The sequence below is a fragment of the Panthera uncia genome, unplaced genomic scaffold (genome assembly GCF_023721935.1).
Source record: "Panthera uncia isolate 11264 unplaced genomic scaffold, Puncia_PCG_1.0 HiC_scaffold_179, whole genome shotgun sequence".
NCBI classification, from domain to species: domain Eukaryota; kingdom Metazoa; phylum Chordata; class Mammalia; order Carnivora; family Felidae; genus Panthera; species Panthera uncia.
Window position 1 is genome coordinate 75181 of NW_026058459.1, and position 19969 is coordinate 95149.

The window sequence follows — 19969 nt, forward strand, 5'->3', positions numbered from 1 at the left end:
TAAAAGGAGATGAACGGAGCACTGTAATGATAAATAACAGAGAAGGCTCTGCATACACAGGGAGTCAGGAAGGCCTGTGTGGCTAACACGTAAGGGATAAAGTAACTTGAGAAAAGTTGCAGAGGTAAGAAAGGGCCAGTAACCCTGCGGGCCTTCTGGGGGAATCTGGGTTTTATTCCAAATGCAATGAGATGCACTGAAGGGTTTTAGGCAGAAAAGAAATTATTCAATTTACATTTTAAAACATCGTTTGGTAGCAGGAATGGATTTCAGGGGAATGGAACAGCAGGTGGACATTTTCTTGGGCAGTACTATAATAACACCATTGTAGAATCTCGGTAATGGCAGCAGAAGTGGACAGATTCCAGATATGTTAGGACAGTAATGGCTTACCAATTAGAGACTTGGAGTTGAGGGAACAGGTAGCAATCACATACAATCTCCAAGATTCTAGGTTGAGTAACTGGGTATGTGGTGGAGTTGTGCCCTGAGATGGGCAGACAGGGAAGGAGTAAGTTCTGGGGCTAGAATCAAGAGTTGTCACCGTGGACATACTACAGATTCCTGTATGATATCTGGATGGAGATATTACATGGGTGGTAATGTACACAAGACTGAGGCCTGTCTAGCTACAGACAGAAGAACTGACAGCAGACAGTTAGCAGACAGGACAGCTTAGAACAGGAGCATAAATACAGAGGGTACTATGACTGAGCACTGAGGAATTCTTCACTCTGGAGAAAGATGAAGAAAACGCCAGCAAAGAAGACTGAGAAAGATCCAATGGTGGGAATAAAGCCAGAAAAACACTGGTGCCGTAAAGAATCTTAAAAGAAGAGTGTGGTTAACTGTCATGACTGCTGAGATAATACACAGGATGCAGGGGGCAGCAGCCACTGAAATTGGGGGTGAACCTGACTCACGCCATGATGTAGTGGAAGAGACCACTGAATGGACTACAAGCACAGAGCTAGCGGCTTCAGTTCCTACATGAATCTGCTTGTTTTGTTCACCTCTAAATAAAGCGCCCTACATTTGCTTAAGCCTGAGATCACCGCGGCACATCACTGATTTCCCCCGGGGTTTCACCAAAGCTTTAAAGTAGAATATATATCTATGTATATTCTTTTACCAGATGTTAGGCTTACAAAAGGAAATATCATGAGATATATTTTAAACCTGCAAGCTGTGTCACTTTATAAAATTCCCCTTGTTTCTGTTGTGCATGTTTGTCAGCTTTATGTGGATATTCTTCCTGTCATTTTCTACATGAATTTATCTAGAAGGTGGAGAGTATTTCTTCTGTATGTTACATTATGCACTAAAATAGTCTTATAAATAAAATCACCTTTTAAAATAGAAAGGTGTCTTGAATGTTTCCATACAGCAAAAAAAACCTTTAAAAAATCATTATCACTTTTTAAGTTTATTTATTTAAAGAGAGATTGTGTGTGTGGGGGGGGTGGGGGTGGGGGGTGTGCATATGAGCAGAAGGGCAGAAAGAGAGGGAGTGAGAATCCCAAGCAGACTCTGTGCTCTCAATGTGGAGCCCACCGTGGGGCTCGATCTCACGAACACTGAGATCATGACCTGAGCCGAAATCAAGAGTTGGACCCTTAACTGACTAAGTCACCCACCCACCCAATTTATCATTGTTTTAGATCTGAGTTTTCAAAATTTGTTTTCCTATAGGGTTTCTTTTTCATGGATATGTATTAAATATTATAAATTAGTTTATGTTCAATATCTTAGTATATTCACAGTAACAGGAAAATAAATTCCAGGAACAACAACAAAAAATATTTGTTACTAAGTTACATGAAAAGAAGCATCAAGAGCTTAGAAATGTTACTTGACTATTTTGATACTGGTTGCTGCATCTGTAAAATGGGGATTAAAACAGTACCTGTGTGCTAGGGTAACTTGGGACTCAAGGAGATAATACATGTGCGCATAATGGGCCAGGCCAGTGCTTGGCTCTGGTAAATGTTTATTACTATTATCATTTTCATCAACAACCACAGATATTTATGAAAGCCCTATAATCTGATGTCAGATACCATGTTACGAGCATGGCAAGCAAACACTGACTGGTTAGGCACTCTAGAAAGATTTCCCATGATAAAGAATGTTTCTTTTTTCATGATGTTACTGAATGCCAGGAGGAAAGGACTCCAAAGATACCAACACCTCCATGGAACATTAAATTTGGTAGTTCTCCCATTCCCCGAACACCCCAATGCCTGACACATTGAAAAAGTTCAATAGCCAGCTATTAAAAAAGAGTCATAGGAACAACACCTGCAGACAAACCAAGAGCCAGCCAGTGTAGGCAAGCACAAGGCTTTCGGGTAGGATTTGGGCCTTTAGTTGAGGATCAAAACTAACTGCCCCACCAACTATCATGGCTGCTCTTGGTTCCAGCCCCTATTTGACTTTCTCCAGAAACTGACACTATCTGAAAACCTCTCATTGGTTGTTTTCTTGTTTAATACCTCCTCCTACTAGAGGTAAACTCTTTGAAACAGGAGTCTCCATGTTCTGTCCACTGCAGCCCTACAGGGTCTGGCACATGCGTCCAGCACTGTAGATGCTGGTCAGGTGACTAAGGGAATATATACAATTGTAAAGTCTAGGGATGACATCCGGGATGATGCTAGGCGACAGTTGTTAACAACTAGTAAGAAAAACTAAATAATACATATATGTTTTGTGTTTCTCCTAAAAATTGCTCTTTCTGAATCACTTTCAACATGATTTTATTAATATTGTATTATTTAGCTACTTAATTGTTATGCTTTGCATATTTTAAACAGGAAAGTAATTATAGTATGGTTCTTATAAGTTTGGATTAACAAATCAAGAAATCAAGTGTCACGATTAATAGAAACTAAGCTAAGCTTAGGTTAGGTTTTAGGCAGATAATGGACACTGCCTGAAGAGAAATTGCAAAGTTAAGGTAACAATGTATATCAGAGAACTACATGAAATGTGGTATCTATTTTATAGAATATTACATTAATAAGTATTTAAAGGATGTCTAAGGGGTGCCTGGGTGGCTCTTTGGCTCAGGTCATGATCTCGTGGTTCATGAGTTTGAGCCCCACAAAGGGCTTTCTACTGTCAGCACAGAGCCTGCTTTGTCCTCCTCTCTCTCTCTCTCTCTCTCTCTCTCTCTCTCTCAAAATAAATAAACTTAAAAAAATAAATAAAAAGATATCTAAGCTTTGATAACTTTTCCCAATTCTCCTGCACATATTATATTATAAAGTAGACCCATTTCTAAGAATCTATTAAAAATTCATGTCAAATGTACATTGATTTTATAATTAAAGCATTATAGCATAAGGACACAACTATCTTCAGAAATGATAAATAAGGGCTACTTTAAAAGCTAATATATATTTGTATGTATTCATTCCACAAAAATTCACTAAATACTTACTAAACACCAATACAGAAATTTTAAGTTCTAGAAGGTTACAAAACTCATCATTCTTGACTTCAATGTGTGTCTTTGTACATAACATAGTTCACAATATCCAATGTTTAGTTGATTCTTTTTAAATACTTACAGCTTGGGCTTCCTCATTATCAAACATAAGCAGCTCTAGAGTGGAATCCCCTTCCAATGGACGGTCCAAGTCCCATAATTCACCATTGACTTTGGCTACCACTGTGCTTTCAGCCAGTTCCTGACTGGTAAAAGAAGAGTCATGTGAGAGTTAACCTTATCACATGCTGCAATGATTTGTTAAAACAAAAGATTAAAATAATTTTTAGGGCTTTTTTTTGAGTGAATAGAAAGTACAAATGTAAACTAAAAGAACAGGTTTTTCAAATTTTGTAACATTTATTTTAAATAAAAAAATAGTACACATTCACTGTAAAAAAAAAAAAAGAAGAACTTGGAAAACAGAAAAAGACAAAGAATAAAACCACCCTGAAATAAATGATCGTAACATTTTGGTACATGTCTTTCTAGTCTTTTTATACATCTACCCCTCCTCCTCCTCCTCTTCCTCCTCCTCCTCTTCCTCCTCCTCCTCTTCCTCCTTCTTCTCTCTCTCTCTCTCTCTCTCTCTCTGTTACACACACACACACACACACACACACACTTACAGTTTTTTGAAAATTATTGACAAAAATAACACATTAAGAAACCTAGAAAGCACAGAAAAGCAAAGAAAAACATATCACCTTCAATCCCACCACCCAGAAATTACTGTTAACATTTTTCTGTATGTCCTTCCATGTTTTTTTTTTAATTTTTTTAATGTTTACTTATTTCTGAGACAGAGAGAGACAGAGCATGAGTAGGGGAGGGGCAGAGAGAGAGGGAGACACAGAATCTGAAGCAGGCTCCAGGCTCTGAGCTGTCAGCACAGAGCCCGATGTGGGGCTCGAACTCACAAACCGTGAGATCATGACCTGAGCTGAAGTTGGACGCAGGTGCCCCTGTTCTTCCACGTTTTTAGGTAAATATATACACCAATATAAAAATCATAATAGTACCATTCTGTATATGTTACTTGGTAATGTACTTTTTAAACTTAGTAAGTCACACATTTTCCTGGATGGTAGACAGACTTGAAAATCATGCTGGTTGGGGCGCCTGGGTGGCGCAGTCGGTTAAGCGTCCGACTTCAGCCAGGTCACGATCTCGCGGTCCGTGAGTTCGAGCCCCGCGTCAGGCTCTGGGCTGATGGCTCGGAGCCTGGAGCCTGTTTCCGATTCTGTGTCTCCCTCTCTCTCTGCTCCTCCCCCGTTCATGCTCTGTCTCTCTCTGTCCCAAAAATAAAAAAAAAAAAGAAAAAAAAAAAAAAAGAAAATCATGCTGGTTGATAGCTGCAGCAGAATCAAGAATTGATTAATGGATCCTCCATGGCTGGGCACTTTGGTCATTTCTTGGCAGGAATGTTTTGTTTTGTTTTGCTTTTCCAATGACAAATAACACTGCAGCGAACATTCTTGAACACACATCTTAGTTCCCAATTATTTTTTCCCAGGAAAAATTGGTCAAGTAAAACTGCTGGGTCAAGGGCAATGCACTTTAATGACCTTGCTGGAATATACTGCCAAATTTTCCTTCCAGGAAAGGCACAAGAATACCTTTTCTCTGTGTCCTCACAACGTCAGGTACTACTAAACTGTGTCATCTTTACAATATAATGTTTTAACTTGCCTTTCTGTGAGCAACTTGAGCAGCAGTACAGTGCTGTGGTTAAGAGCACCTGCCCTCATGTTAGACCAACCTGGACTTGAACACTGGGCAATTTATTCTAAGCTTCAGTTTCTCATCTGTAAAATGGGAATTTATACAACCTTCCTCATACATTTATTCTAAGGATTAAATAAGGTGTACTCTCATAATACAAACTTAATAAATGTTAGATATTGTTATTAAGTAGAATTTTATTTCATTTTTACTGGCTGTGATGGACTGCTAAGGATTCTTCAAATCCATTCCCTCCTTCTGGTATAGTTTTCCAGGTTCCCCTGGAAGTTTGGAAGCAATGGGTACCAGCAAAAGTGGCCTGTAGCACTTCCGTATCTCAGCCTTAAGGCAGTGGAGAGGCCTCTTCCACCCTCTCCCCGCCTTCTGCGGACTACAGCACGCTGGTGGGGTTCCCTGGACCATGCACACTAGTGTAACATTGTACATAAAGATGGTCCAGCAACCAAACATAAGGAATTCTGGTCCCCAAACGACTTATGGAGAATTGCTGCCCTGTCAAGCTGGACCCCGCACCTCCAGGTTGCTACCTACCTACCTGAGAGAGACTTTGATCATATTTAAGCCACTGAAGCTGTTGCAGCAGCCTAGCTTCTATCTTAACTAATACAAAAAAGTAAAGGGGCACCTGGGTGGCTCGGTCTGTTAAGCATCCGACTTTGGCTCAGGTCATGATCTCACGGTTCGTGAGTTTGAGCCCCTCATCGGGTTCTCTGCTATCAGCATGGAGCCCGCTCCAGAAACTGTACCCCTCTCTCTCTGTGCCCGTACCCCACTTGTGCTCACTAGAGAGCATAAGACAGAGGTCTCTCTCAAAACAAATAAGCTTAAAAATTTTTAAGTTTAATTAAAAAAAAAAGTAAGAACTTGGAAGTAACAAAAACAAAACACATGGCACTGGCTTGGCAGATAATCTGATATTTGAAAAATATAAATATTGGTAGATATTTGATAAAATATTTGATACAACCTGCAGGCAAACTCATGTGCTTACAATGCCTGGAGCATATAAAGCAGCAGTAACAAAAAGGCAGAAGGTTGGTAAACACTGGGTAGCTACTGCAGTTTTTGTAAATACCACCAGACCGAGATAGGCTCCAGGGAGGATTGTCCCGTTCACAGGCAGAGATGGAAGGGACAGGCCTCCGCCAAGAGGCTGTGCCTGTGGCCTGTAATTCAAACTGATTAAGAGTCCAGAAATGTGGGGCTGTGCAAGATTGGAAAAACAGTCTATTGTCCCAAACAGCAGGAGGGACTGGCACTTAAAACCCCTCTCAAAAGCCACACATCAAGACAGACAAGAGGGGCCAGGCCAACCACACGGATTAAAGGGTGCTGCCCTCCCACAGCCTGTTGTTTCCTAGGACCTCAGTCCATTAAATTGAGGGAGAGAGAGGAAAGAGTCAAGCACAAAAACCAAGGAACAAAAGCATGAGAAGTCTCCATCTAGAAGAATTCCTTCTTGTGGATTATTTCTCTCGGATTACTCTCGGAGATTACTTCTCTTGGAACTGATTAGAAGCAGACCGACTGGAAGTCTACCACACTGGAGACAACTGTGCTGCCCAGTGACAAGCCCAGCTTACAAACACCTGTGACTGTTGGCTCCTCGGAGGAGCTCTGAGCCCCCCAGTGTGACTAATGAGGATGAGGGACAACTAGGACCTTCCCACAGAGCAAAATCAGGGCCCTTGGAGGACAGTGGACAAGCGGGCTGCTCGCAGAAAACAAGGGGTGGCCAGGTGGGCTGATCCGGCACTACCCGTTGCCAGGCTGTGGGCCTCACAGTCCCTGCCAGCAGGACCTGATGCCTTCCGTACATTGCTGTCTGTGTTATTCCTTCTTTTCCTCCAAACATGCTTCCCTGTGATGGCCTTGTGAGTACCCCACCACTGCGTATACGTGCGGGATGGGCGGCCTTGTCAAGTAGTGTATTTGCTGCCAGAGTGTAAGGAGCCAGCCTGACGGGGGTGTTCTGCAATGCACTTGGACATCCTGTGCTTTCAGCTGATGGGACCCAGAGTTGTCTCACCTGGGGAGGGACTGAGCATGTGGGATGATGAAAAGAGGGTCTCACAGATCTCTGGATGTCACAGGGGCACACTGTGGCAGATGTGGTCCCCTAAACTATGCTTCCTCTCTTCCATGGCAAGAAGGCTTTATAGCTGGACATGCGGCTGGCAGGCAGGAGCTACATTTCCATTCTCTCTTACAGCCAGGGGTGGCCATGTGACTAAATGTGAGCCAATAGGATGTTAAGTGGAAATGAAAGTGCGCCACTGAGGGGTCTGGGCCTCAAAGCATCATTGTTCTTCAGCTGCTCCTCCCCGCCTACCCCCCCCCCACCCCGCAGGAGAGTCCGTGGGTCCATGAACTCAGCTTCCACCCCTCCCCGTGGACAAACCCTGCCTAGGGAATGGCAGGTGACAAGACAGAAGGAACCCAGGTCCACCAAGGACTGCATGGCCCAGAGACGTCCTCCACCAGCCTGGGCTGGTCATCTCTGGACTGTCAAGTGAGAGAATGTGATGTCTACCTCATTTAAGCCATGGTCATCGGGAGTCTCTTGCCACAGCAGTTTAGCCTAACTCAGGGGTGCGCAAACCTGGACTTCATCAGAGACTCCTGGAGGGGCTCATAAACATACAGATTGCTAGTTAATTCAAGAGGCATGGAGCAGGGCCCCAAGAATTTGCTCTTCTAAGTTCCCAGATGGTGCTAGTGCTGGTGATTAGGGGACCATATTCTGAAAAGAATTCTTTCACCAACTACTATGAACTGTCTTTTGCCCATTTCTTTCTACTAGGTATTTTCTTAGGATAAATGGCTATGAATAGAATTACTGGGTCCAAGGGTTAGGGTTTGCACGTTTTTAAAGGCTTTAAAAGTCTGAGAGACTGGACCTATTTATCTGCCCTACACCAGAGTCACTTCCCCAAGACTGTATCAGTATTAACAGCTATTCATAAATATTGGACAAATCAGTAACACATAATAATTCTGTTTACATTTCTCAGATAATCTATTCCTCTGTTGAAGTTTTCTTCTTTTTCCTATTAATTTGAAAAATACTTCGAGAACAATCATTTGTTCTATATAGTACATTTTTTTCACATCTGTCATTTTCTGTTTTATGTGTCATTTTTACACATAGCCATTTTTCTTGTTTTATTTTTTGTGCAGTTTGAATCTTTCCATCTTTTCCTTAATGATTTCACTTTACATGTTATGCTTAGAAAGGCATACACTTGCTCAGAGCAGGAACAGTCATCTATGCAATCAACTCTCAGTTAACCAAGACAACAGGCAGTATAATTTAATAAAGCTATTAGTTTCTCATTTATTTTATATCCAGACACCTCACTGAACCCTTACGTATTCAGATAGTTTTTCAGTTAATACTAATCTCTAATTCACTTTTTTAGAGTTCCCTCCTTGTTTAACTGTTCTTTTTCTAACTGCCTGAGTTGAACTCATAGTCTGTTTCTTTCTATTCTTATCAGAAAAACCTTCAACACTATAAATCACTACTTTAGATATATTCCACAGATCTCTGTGGAATGATCACTACTTTAGATATACTCCACAGATTTCTGATATATATTTTTTCCTCATTAGAAGTACTTTCTAAAATTCTGTGCTTGTTTTTAGTTTGTTTCACGGGAGTTATTTTGAAGAGGTTTTTTTTTTCTTTCTAATTTTCAAGTTTTATTCTGTTTTGCCTTGTCATTTAATGTTTACTGAGTTCATAACTGATTTCATTTTACTCATTGAATGTGAATGGTATGTTTCTGCATTTTTTTATTAAGGTTCTGAGGAACCAAAAACATGACCACAGGTCTGAGAGATCTCTGTCTATAGACCACAGCGACTGGTGAGCAACCACTAAGTCTACCTTACAGTGTTACTATTCAGACACATGATCTTTTCAGAACTGAGAAAGGCAGGTTAAAAGTATACCATTCCTGAGTGTCTATAATTTTCTATTTCTGATTTGATGCTACATTATGTAACTCAAAAAGGTTCATGACGAATAGTTATTACAGATTATACTGTTTGTCTACTTTGGAAATAAGTCCCAGTATCCCATGTGATGATTTTGGCCCTGAAATTCTGAAGTCTGATAGTAATATTATGATCACTGCTTTCTTCTTACCAGGTTTGCCTGACACAAGCTTTGCTTAATCTTTTAGTTTGGGATAACTTTACTTTTGGGCACTCTTGCAACCCCTCTATCATGAAACTTGATTGTAGGGGTTGTAAACTGGTACCCTGCAGAAATGCATATTATTAAGGTTACAACAAAGAACATCTTCTATAATCAAGTAACTTTGTTTCCCAAGTTTGAGCTGGTTTCTTCAGTGTAGGACTTCTCAGTCTCCAATATGTTAACATGAAAACTGACTCTCCATGAAGAAACATAAACTTATTTTGCCTCAAAGCCCATTTTCCCAGCACATCTATTCATGGAGAGCCTGAAAAACATGAGAACAGGTTGGGAGGGGGCTGCAGAGTACAGGATATGATAGGATGGGAAAAAAAAAAAAACACACACACACACAATCTTAACCATAGTTTTCAAAGGAAACCTGAGTACTTCAATTGTTGAAAAAACTTGCTTTTTATATAGCAAGTTTATTTACATGGCAGTTTTGAGCTTTAGCTTCCATGGAATTATATTTAATGCTAGGAATTAACATTGGTCAAAATAACATAACTTCACTAATGTATCTAATTTCTAGGACAGTCAAAGTACTTATTCCAGGGTTTATACATACACCCTCACATACATCTTCAATCTGTATATAAGTCATTTTGTACATTTCTGGAGGCACTTTAATTTTCAGAGTATTTTACATATGCAGTATTTCAGTTAATTTTAACAACCTCATTAGGTAAATGGGAAAAGTATCATTTCCACAGATGTAAGGAAACAGGCTTGGAAAGATCTGCCCCACTTAGTTTGAAGAGCCACCCATGGTTATTTACTGGTGAGACAATAACTTGACTTGAAGTCAAGTCCAGCAAAAGATCTGTAAAATCTCATGGAAAAATCTTGATGACCAGCGTCAATGTAATGGGACCTGTCAAGGATTAAACGTTTTTCTCTACTGTATATTTTTATCAGAACTTTAAAATGTGGACATTTTAAAGAGGAAGAGGTCTTATTCTGATATTCAATTACTTATTTAAATGCCCTCTTTAGAAACCAGAGGGAAATAACTAATGACATTTAATTTATTCAACTGAGTGGGGTGCCTGGGTGGCTCATTTGGTTGAGTGTCCGACTTCAGCTCAGGTCATGAACTTGTGGTTCACGAGTTCAGGCCCCGCATCTGGCTCTGTGCTGACAGCTCAGAGCCTGGAGCCTCCTTAGGATTCTGTGTCTCCCCTGCCCCTCCCCTGCTCGCTCACGCTCTCTCTCTCTCTCTCTCTCAAAAAAAAAAAAAAATTAATTTATTCAACTGAGTAAGAAAAAAAACACTTTTCACAGCCCCTGAGAACACAGTGTTACCAAGCGCTGGCACAATACTGAATAAAGAATATCTTCTCCAAATTATGGTTTACCTAATTTCAGCAGCTACTTGATAAGGTGTTGTTTTCCAAACTTCCCCTTCCACTGTTTTCCCATCAGCCACTCTCACTGTGATCACATTGCTTGTATTCCCCTTTCTGTCATTAATGGCAAATAAGAGCTGATGGTCTCTCTTCAATATTTCAAAAAGCTTCAACCTTTCCTTTATGAAATTTGGTTGATTTTTCACCTGAAAGTCATCAGAATACAAGAAAGTGAACATACACAGCCCACTTTGTTCTAACTGTTCAACCTCCAGTAAGTCTCACCCCATACTCTGCACACCACAGGTCATTTCCAAGTCTCCTTCCAGTCACTTCTTTCCTCCTTCTTAGCTCTCAGGGTCCAGCTCAGAGCCCACCTTTTCTAACTAGCATGTCTCCCTACACTACATGTTTAACACCTGTGTGTGCACAGTCCCCTGATTCAGCACCTATTTATACACCACACCCCTTTGTTCTCTAGTCCTTCCTGTTTGTCTGATCTCAACCAGACTGACCCCTCTGAGGCCAGGTATTCCTCCTTAGCTCCTGCCAAGTATTTATGCTGGAAACATGCTATTTTGATGATTTATACAGTAGCTAATTTCTTTAACACAAAAGAACAGCTGGGCTATCTCAACTTAGACAAAACAGCACTTGAATACAGCTGACTGTCTAGCTCATCTCGAAGTTAAGACAACTTGCATCTAAAGCTAGCAAGGTTTTAAATATACTACTGTGGCCCAAATTAGCAATTATGTTTTAATTAAAGATCTTGGGCAATTAACTGTATAAGCATATTTAAATTACAAGTCGTATTTTACATTATTTCCATAGCAACAGCTTACCTCACTCTCAGGCCCACCTTCCTCCTCCTTCATTTTAGTGCTCTTTTCTTGGCTTTGACTAGAAGGAGGCTGAGAAATAAAGGTGAATTATAAATAACTCACAGCAATGACAGGAAAGAGCGACGCATTTGGAATGTGCAGAAGAGAGGCACATGCCTGCAGTCAGCAAGTGTCCCATGTTGCAGGCTGGGCTTCCCTGACCACCACCTACAACTCTCAGCGGGCAAATCATTTTCTGGGGTTCCATCCTTCCTGTCTGTGCATTTTCACACACTCTTGCTAAGTACACTTAATATGTTTGGCTCTTGAAAGTTTCACCCCTAAACTTTCAACAGATAATGTCGCTGTAAAATGGTTGTGTAGCTGCCGCCAGACTTTAAATGCACTATTTTAGGAAGATGTTGCCAGTGCACCACAGTTACCCTTGGTGAATAACTCAAGAACACCCCTGAGAACAGTCTGAGAAAGCTTTCAACACAACACTTCAACTTAGGTGGCACGAAGATAATTTGTCCTTCACCGAAACAAAATATTAAAATATTGTTAAATAATAACGTTAAATATACAGACCGTACCAAGAGAACAACAAAACCACCTGTCGTCAATAGCTCAGAACCAGCCATTCATTAGAGGGAATGGAAGAGTTTATATATGTAACTGTTGGTCTTCCTGCTCAAGGAAAGAACAGAGAGTTTTAAACGCTCCAGCATTTTTTTTTTTTCAAACAAAGGAAAATGCTATTTCTGCTACTGAAGAAAATGTGTGACAATTTACTGGAAGAACTGCGAAATCACACCATTAAGTCAGTCTGGCGACTGCTGGAAATCCGGGGCTCCAAAGGGTATCCAGGCTACTCACTGGTTCCCAGGCCTTAGCAGGTGCACAGAGCAGCGCTCCGCGAGGGGCGGGCCCTGCAGCGCGCAGGGAACGCACCCGTCCTTCCTGCGGGACCACCGCTACCCGCACACCGTCGCTACCCGCACACCGTCGCTACCCGCACACCGTCGCAGCCCGCGGCACCGCCCTCCCGGGGCTCTAGGCGGCACCCGCCCGCCTTCCCCGCAGCGAGCCCTGTCGCCCCGTTACCTGCGCGCCAGCAGCCGCGCGCCCGGCCTCCTCCTGCGCCGCCGCCGCCCGCGCCGCGCTCTCCAGCTTTGCCTGCTGGCTCAGCTCCTCGGCGAGGCACAGCCGCAGGCGGGACAGGCGGTGGCGCAGGTCGCGGTTCTCGGCCCGGAGCTGCGCCACCTCCCGCGTCAGGCACGGCCCCTCGACCGGGCAGCGGTCGGGAGCGTTCAGCTGCTCGTCCCTCAGGCGCTGGACCTCCGCCCACAGCCAGCGGATGTCCTCCTCCTGCCGCTCCAGGCGTGAAGCCACGGCCTCGGCCGCCAGGGCCTCGGCCGCCATGGCAGCCGGCTCTGCACCGCACCGACGCCGCTCCGTGTGCAGCCTCTACGGCCAAGGGGGTAGCAATACCCCAGACCGGCAGAGCGAGACAGCGGCCGTTTTATATATAAGCTGAGGGAGCGCGGCGACGGGGAGAGGCGGGCTGACAGGGAGAGGCGGGGCGGGGCTCTCTGTGGGTCGTGGGGTGGAACTGTAGGAGCTACGACGAGGCGGGGCGACAGGGAGGGGAAGGACTATCGGGGGGCGGGGTTACGGTGAGGGGCGGGGCGACGTAGAGGGGCGGGCCTATCTGCAAGCAGGGACAACAGGAGGTGAGAGGAGGCGGGGCGACAGGTGGGGAGGGCCGACGAGGGGGGGAGTGGCGGCAGAAGGGGCGGGGCGGGGCTCTCTTCAGGGCTGGGACTGTAGGAGCTGTGGGTAGGCGGGGCGACTGCAGGGGTGGAGTTGAGGCCGGGCACACTGCTGGGGTGGGGACACACGCAGTGGTTTAGGGCCTGGAGAGCGGCGTGGGGACTGAATAGGGTCACAGTGCTTTCATAGCTAGCCACATATCACCATGCATTGGTTGAAACGCAAGTTATCCAAAATCTTGGGAAGGCTAATATCTCACTTCTCAGCATGGCTCTGTCTTTACTCTGGAATTCTGCCGGTCACTATTCTTCCAACTTGCATCTAGGTTCTGAATAGTGGCCATTGGGTTTCAAGCCAAGGCTGACCAAGTGCAGAGGCTGCTGGGCACAGAAGATCTCTAAGAAAAGGCGGCTAGCAATTGTTAGCTTCTCGCTGGAGACCAGGGCAAATGCCACAGACACTCTGTATACCCCGTGACTGTGAGCATGAACCTTAGTATAATTGGAACACAAATTGATTTTTTTTTAAAGTACGCTTCACCCCCAGCACGGAGCCCTACTCAGGGCTTGAACTCACGACCCTGAGATCAAGACCTGAGCTGAGATCAAGAGTTGGAGCTTAACTGACTGAACCACCCAGCTGCCCCATGACACAAATTGATTTTTATTAACATTCTTAGGACTTAGAATGTGTCATACACTATTCCATGCTCTTTACAAATATTAACTCCTCTAGTACTCATAACAAAAAACACTACTGTTATGTCTGGTAAATTGATGGATAAACCGAAGCCACAGAAAGGCTAAGTGACTTGACCAAGGTCACACAGCCACCGCATTACAGAGCTGAGATTCAAACTCAGACAATTTGATGCCAGTGTCTATGCGCCTAACACTGTGGTGCCTTTCAGTGTTGGTAAACATATGACCATTTCATATGAGATACAGATAATAAATGCCATTAGAATTCCAAAATAGGAGAGCTTAGTTGGGCTGATGAAGTTAAGACAGAGAGTAATTGCTCTGGAAAATAAAGGTTGGCAGTTATTAGAAAGGTTGAGAGGTGAATGAATGCCACTCTGGGAGCAGATTCAGCATTCCAGAGGCTGGGATGGAGCAACTAATGGGGATAAGCTAACTGGAATCACAAATAGCTCCCAGGAGGAAGTTTCATAAAGTATGGCACTAAAACCACTGTATCTTTTTATTCTCTTCCCTGGTAGGCTTCTGGACACAATTACACAGACTCGCTGCCTGTACATTTTTTTGGCCACTTCTGAACCAGCTGCCATCTGGTTTCTGATCCTTCCATCCTGCCATGACTTATGTATTGTCAAATGCATAGAAGCCTGGCATGGGGAGCCTGGCTTAGAACCCCTCTAGCCCCAAAAAAGTTTTCTCAGGCTCCTTTGTAATTTTTCTCTCTTGGGCCTCCATCCCCAATCTTAGGCAACCACTGATCTTCTTTCTGTCACTACAAATCAGTTTGCATTTTCTAGAGTTTTCTATAATGGAATCATATGCTATGTACTCTTTTTTTTTTTTTTGGCTTCTTTCATTCAGCATAATTTTAAGATTTACCCATGTTTTGGGGGTGTATATAGTTCATTCCCTCCCCCCCATTCCCAGTAGTATTTCATTGTATGCCTATACCACAATTTGTTTTTCCATTTATCTGTTTTTGGACATTTGGGTTGTTTCCAGGGTTGGACTAGGATCTACCTGATGGTGAGCTTATTTGGTTTCTGTGGTTGTTTCCAGTTTCAGAAAGCAGAGTTTAAACAGACATACTCAGCAACCGGCAGAATTTCCACAGTGGTTCCCTGACCCATGGGGTTAAAGCTATTCTAGTAGGAAAGACCAAGTGGAAGCCACTAGAACTTTCTCAATCTTAGAAAATAGTAAACCAAAAGCAATACCACAGTCCGGGGGGAATTGCAGAGAGTACTGCCACGCTTAATGTCTTGAAAGATGCAGCATTGTGATTCTCACCAGACGTCCATTTACCTTACCTTATTTGGCCTGTGTAGCGAACAAATGGATGTTGAAGAATTGCAGTAGATTTGTCATAAATCTAATTAGACAGTGGCTCTAGTTGCAGCTGCTCTTCCAGAGATGCTATCATTGGTGGAGTAAATCAGCATAATCTCTGGCACCTCATATGTAGCTATTGATCTGGCTAATGCTTTTACTTTATACCTATTAGTTAAAGGCCATCAAAAGCAGTTTTCATTCAGTTGGCAAGACTAGCAATACATTCCATAGTTCCGCCCCAGGACTCTCTAGCTTCACATCATAATCTAGTCCACAAGGATTTTTGATTGCTCCTGCATTTCAAAGGCATCATGCTGATATCCTATCTTTCATAATATCCTGCTGATTCTACCTGGTGAGTGGGAAATACCAAACACAGTTGACTTCTGAGCAATGTGGGGGTTAGGGGCACCTATGCCCTGTATAGTGAAAAACCTGCATATAATTTTTGACTCCCCAAAAGCTTAACTATGAATAACAGAAGACTTGAAGTTGACCAGAAGCCTTACCAACAACATAAAGTCAATTAACTGTATGTTATATGTATTATATGCTATTCTTACAATAAAGTAAGCTAGAAAAAAAGAAAGTGCTATTAAGATAATCATAAGGAAGAGAAAATACACTTAAAGTACTATATTGTAGTTATAAAAAAATCTGCATATAAGAGGACCCATGCATTTCAAACCTGTGTTGTTCAAGGATCGCCTATACTAGAGTCACCTTGGGAAGACACTTGAAAGCTATAGGGAGGCAAATAAATCCCAAAATTAAAATTTGCAGGAGATTGCCATTCAGTGAAATTTTTAGGGGTCCAGTAGGTCAGGGCACCTAGAGATGTCAACTCTAGGATAAAGAAAAGTTGTTGAATCTTAGCATTTTCTTGTTAAGAGACATAATGCTTACTGGGCCTTTTTGAATTTTGGAGACAATGTACATCTCATTTGAGCATGTATGTTACTCTCACCCAATTACTTTATAACTCAAAAGACTGCAGTTTTGAGTAGGAGTGAGGAGATTCTAAATCAGGTCAAGCTGCTATGCAAACTACTTTTACCCATGGACCACAATGATTCAACATTTGATGGTGATTGAAATGTCCATTGGAGGTAAGGGAAGTATAGGTAACCTTTGACAGAACTTAAAAGGGAATCACAGCATAGTCCTTTAGAGAAAAAACAAAAACATGTCATTCTTTGTTTTTGAGAAGCAGCTTAAGTTTTGCTTCTGGACCACAATAGAGACTGATCTCTTAGTCCTGGGCAATCAAGATACCAAGCTACCTAAGTTGTCCATCATGAACTGGGTGTTGTCTGACCCAGCAAACCCTAAGTTTAGGCATGTATAGAAGCACTGTGTCATCAAATAAAGAGGTATGTCTAAGATCTTAGACTCTTCTGTATTTAGGGTTGCAATAAAATACATGATACACAGTTAAATTTGAATTTCAGATAAACAATAAATAATTGGGGGTATATGGATTCCCCATGCAATATTTTGAACATATTTATACTAAAAAATTATTCAAGCCAAAGAATTAAAGTTGAGACAAAGGACACTTTATAATATAAGAAATGTCACATTCTGCAATGACAATATAGCAATTATAAATATCTATGAGCCAAACTACACAGCACTCACCTATATAAAATACAAACTTCAGGAAATGCAAGGAGAAAGAGATCAAACACACTAATAATAGGAAAATTTATCACACTACTCTATTCAAGATAGGTCAAGTATACACACACAAGTGTAAGAATTTTTACTTTTATTTATTTTTTTTAAGAGAGAGAGTGTCTGTGTGTGCACGCACACACAAGTGGGGGATGGGCAGAGAGAAGGAGAGACAGAATCCCAAGCAGGCCCCATGCCATTAGGGCAGAGCCTGATGTGGGGCTCGAACTCACAAAATGCAAGATCATGACCTGAGCCAAGATCAAGAGTCAGATGCTAACCCAACTGTGCCACCCAGGTGCCCCTGAAAGGATCTCTATTTTTTTTTTTAGTTTTCTTTTTTCTTTTTAAAAATTTACATCCAAATTAGTTAGCATATAGTGAAACAATGATTTCAGGAGTAGATTCCTTAATGCCCCTTACCCATTTAGCCCATCCCCCCTCCCACAACCCCTCCAGCAACCCTCAGTTTGTTCTCCATATTTATGAGTTTCTTTTGTTTTGTCCCCCTCCCTGTTTTTATATTATTTTTGTTTCCCTTCCCTTATGTTCATCTGTTTTTTTTCTTAAAGTCCTCATATGAGTGAAGTCATATGATTTTTGTCTTTCTCTGACTGACTAATTTCACTTAGCATAATACCCTCCAGTTCCATCCACGTAGTTGCAAATGGCAAGATTTCATTCTTTTTGATTGCTGAGTAATACTCCATTGTATACATATACCACATCTTCTTTATCCATTCATCCATCAATGGACATTTGGGCTCTTTCCATATTTTGGCTATTGTTGATAGTGCTGCTATAAACATGGTGGTGCATGTGTCCCTTCGAATCAGCACACCTGTATCCCTAGTGGATAAATGCCTAGTAGTACAATGGCTGGGTTGTAGGGCAGTTCTATTTTTAGTTTTTTGAGGAACCTACATACTGTTTTCCAGAGTGGCTACACCAGCTTGCATTGCCACCAACAATGCAAAAGAGATCCTCTTTCTCCGCATCCGTGCCAACATCTGTTGTTGCCTGAGTTGTTAATGTTAGCCGTTCTGACAGGTGTAAGGTGGTATCTCATTGTGGTTTTGATTTGTATTTCCCTGATGATGAGTGATGTTGAGCATTTTTTCATGTGTCCGTGGCCATCTGGATGTCTTCTTTGAAGAAATGTCTATTTATGTCTTTTGCCCACTTCTTCACTGGATTATTTGTTTTTTGGGTGTTGAGTCTGATAAGTTCTTTATAGATTTTGGATACTAACCCTTTATCTGATATGTCATTTGCAAATATCTTTTCCCATTCCATCAGTTGCCTTTTAGTTTTGCTGATTGTTTCCTTTGCTGTGCAGAAGCTTTTTATTTTGATGAAGTCCCAGTAGTTCATTTTTGCTTTTGTTTCCCTTGTCTCCGGAGATGTGTTGAGTAAGAAATTACTGTGGGCAAGATCAAAGAAATTTTTACCTGCTTTCTCCTGGAGGATTTTGATAGCTTCCCGTCTTACATTGAGGTCTTTCATCCACTTCGAGTTTATTGTTGTGTATGGTGTAATAAAGTGGTCCAGGTTCATTCTTCTGCATGTCGCTGTCCAGTTTTCCCAGCACCACTTGCTGAAGAGACTGTCTTTATTCCATTGGATATTCTTTCCTGCTTTGTCAAAGATTAGTTGCCCATATGTTTGTGGGTCCATTTCTGGGTTCTGTATTCTATTTCATTGATCTGAGTGTCTGTTCTTGTGCCACTACCATACTGTCTTGATGATAACAGCTTTGTAGTATAGCTGGAAGTCTGGGATTGTGATGCCTCCTGCTTTGGTTTTCTTTTTCATGATTTCTTTGGCTATTCGGGGTCTTTTCTGGTTCCACACAAATTTTAGGATTATTTGTTCTAGCTCTGTGAAGAATGCTGGTGTTACTTTAATAGGGATTACACTGGGGCGCCTGGGTGGCTCAGTCAGTTAAGCGTCCGACTTCGGCTCAGGTCATGATCTCGTGGTCCATGGGTTCAAGCCCCGCGTCGGGCTCTGTGCTGACCGCTCAGAGCCTGGAGCCTGTTTCGGATTCTGTGTCTCCCTCTCTCTCTGACCCTCCCCTGTTCATGCTCTGTCTCTCTCTGTCTCAAAAATAAATAAATGTTAAAAAAAATTTAATAGGGATTACATTGAATATGTAGATTGATTTGGGTTGTATCGACATTTTAACAATATTTGTTCTTCCTATCCAGAAGCATGGAATCTTTTTCCATTTTTTGCATCTTCTTCAATTTCTTTCATAAGCTTTCTATAGTTTTCAGTGTATAGATTTTTCACCTCTTTGGTTAGATTTATTCCTAGGTATTTTATGGGTTTGGTGCAACTATAAATGGGATTGATTCCTTGATTCCTCCTTCTGTCGCTTCATCGTTGGTGTATAGAAATGCAACTGATTTCTGTGCATTGATTTTATATCCTGCAACATTGCCGAATTCATGACTCAGTTCTAGCAGATTTTTGGTGGAATCTTTTGGGTTTTCCATATAGAGTATCATGTCATCTGTGAAGAGTGAAAGTTTGACCTCCTCCTGGCCAATTTGGATGCCTTTTATTTCTTTGTGTTGTCTGATTGCAGAAGCTAAGACTTCCACTACTATGTTGAATAACAGTGGCAAGAGTGGACATCCCTGTCTTTTTCCTGACCTTAGGGGGAAAGCTCTCAGTTTTTCCCCATTGAGGATGATATTAACGTTGGGTCGCTCGTATATGGCTTTTATTATCTCGAGGTATGCTCCTTCTATCCCTACTTTCTTGAGGGTTTTTATCAAGAAAGGAGTCTGTATTTTGTCAAATGCTTTCTCTGCATCTGTTGAGAGGATCATATGGTTCTTGTCCTTTCTTTTATT

The 19969-nt window shown here is 42.1% G+C and overlaps 1 protein-coding gene across 1 annotated transcript in view; it reads right to left on the reverse strand.

Annotated features, from left to right (window-relative positions):
* The window catches only part of LOC125917394 (threonine--tRNA ligase 2, cytoplasmic), a 63053-nt gene extending 49849 nt beyond the window's left edge, over positions 1-13204 (reverse strand). The window contains exons 1-4 of the mRNA XM_049623602.1: positions 12727-13204; positions 11641-11709; positions 10805-11001; positions 3576-3699 (exon numbers count right to left, since the gene is read on the reverse strand). Of these exons, the coding sequence (XP_049479559.1) occupies positions 3576-3699; positions 10805-11001; positions 11641-11709; positions 12727-13044 (708 nt within the window). The 5' untranslated portion in view covers positions 13045-13204. The remainder of the gene's footprint in view (positions 1-3575; positions 3700-10804; positions 11002-11640; positions 11710-12726) is intronic.
* Positions 13205-19969: the final 6765 nt, after the last annotated feature.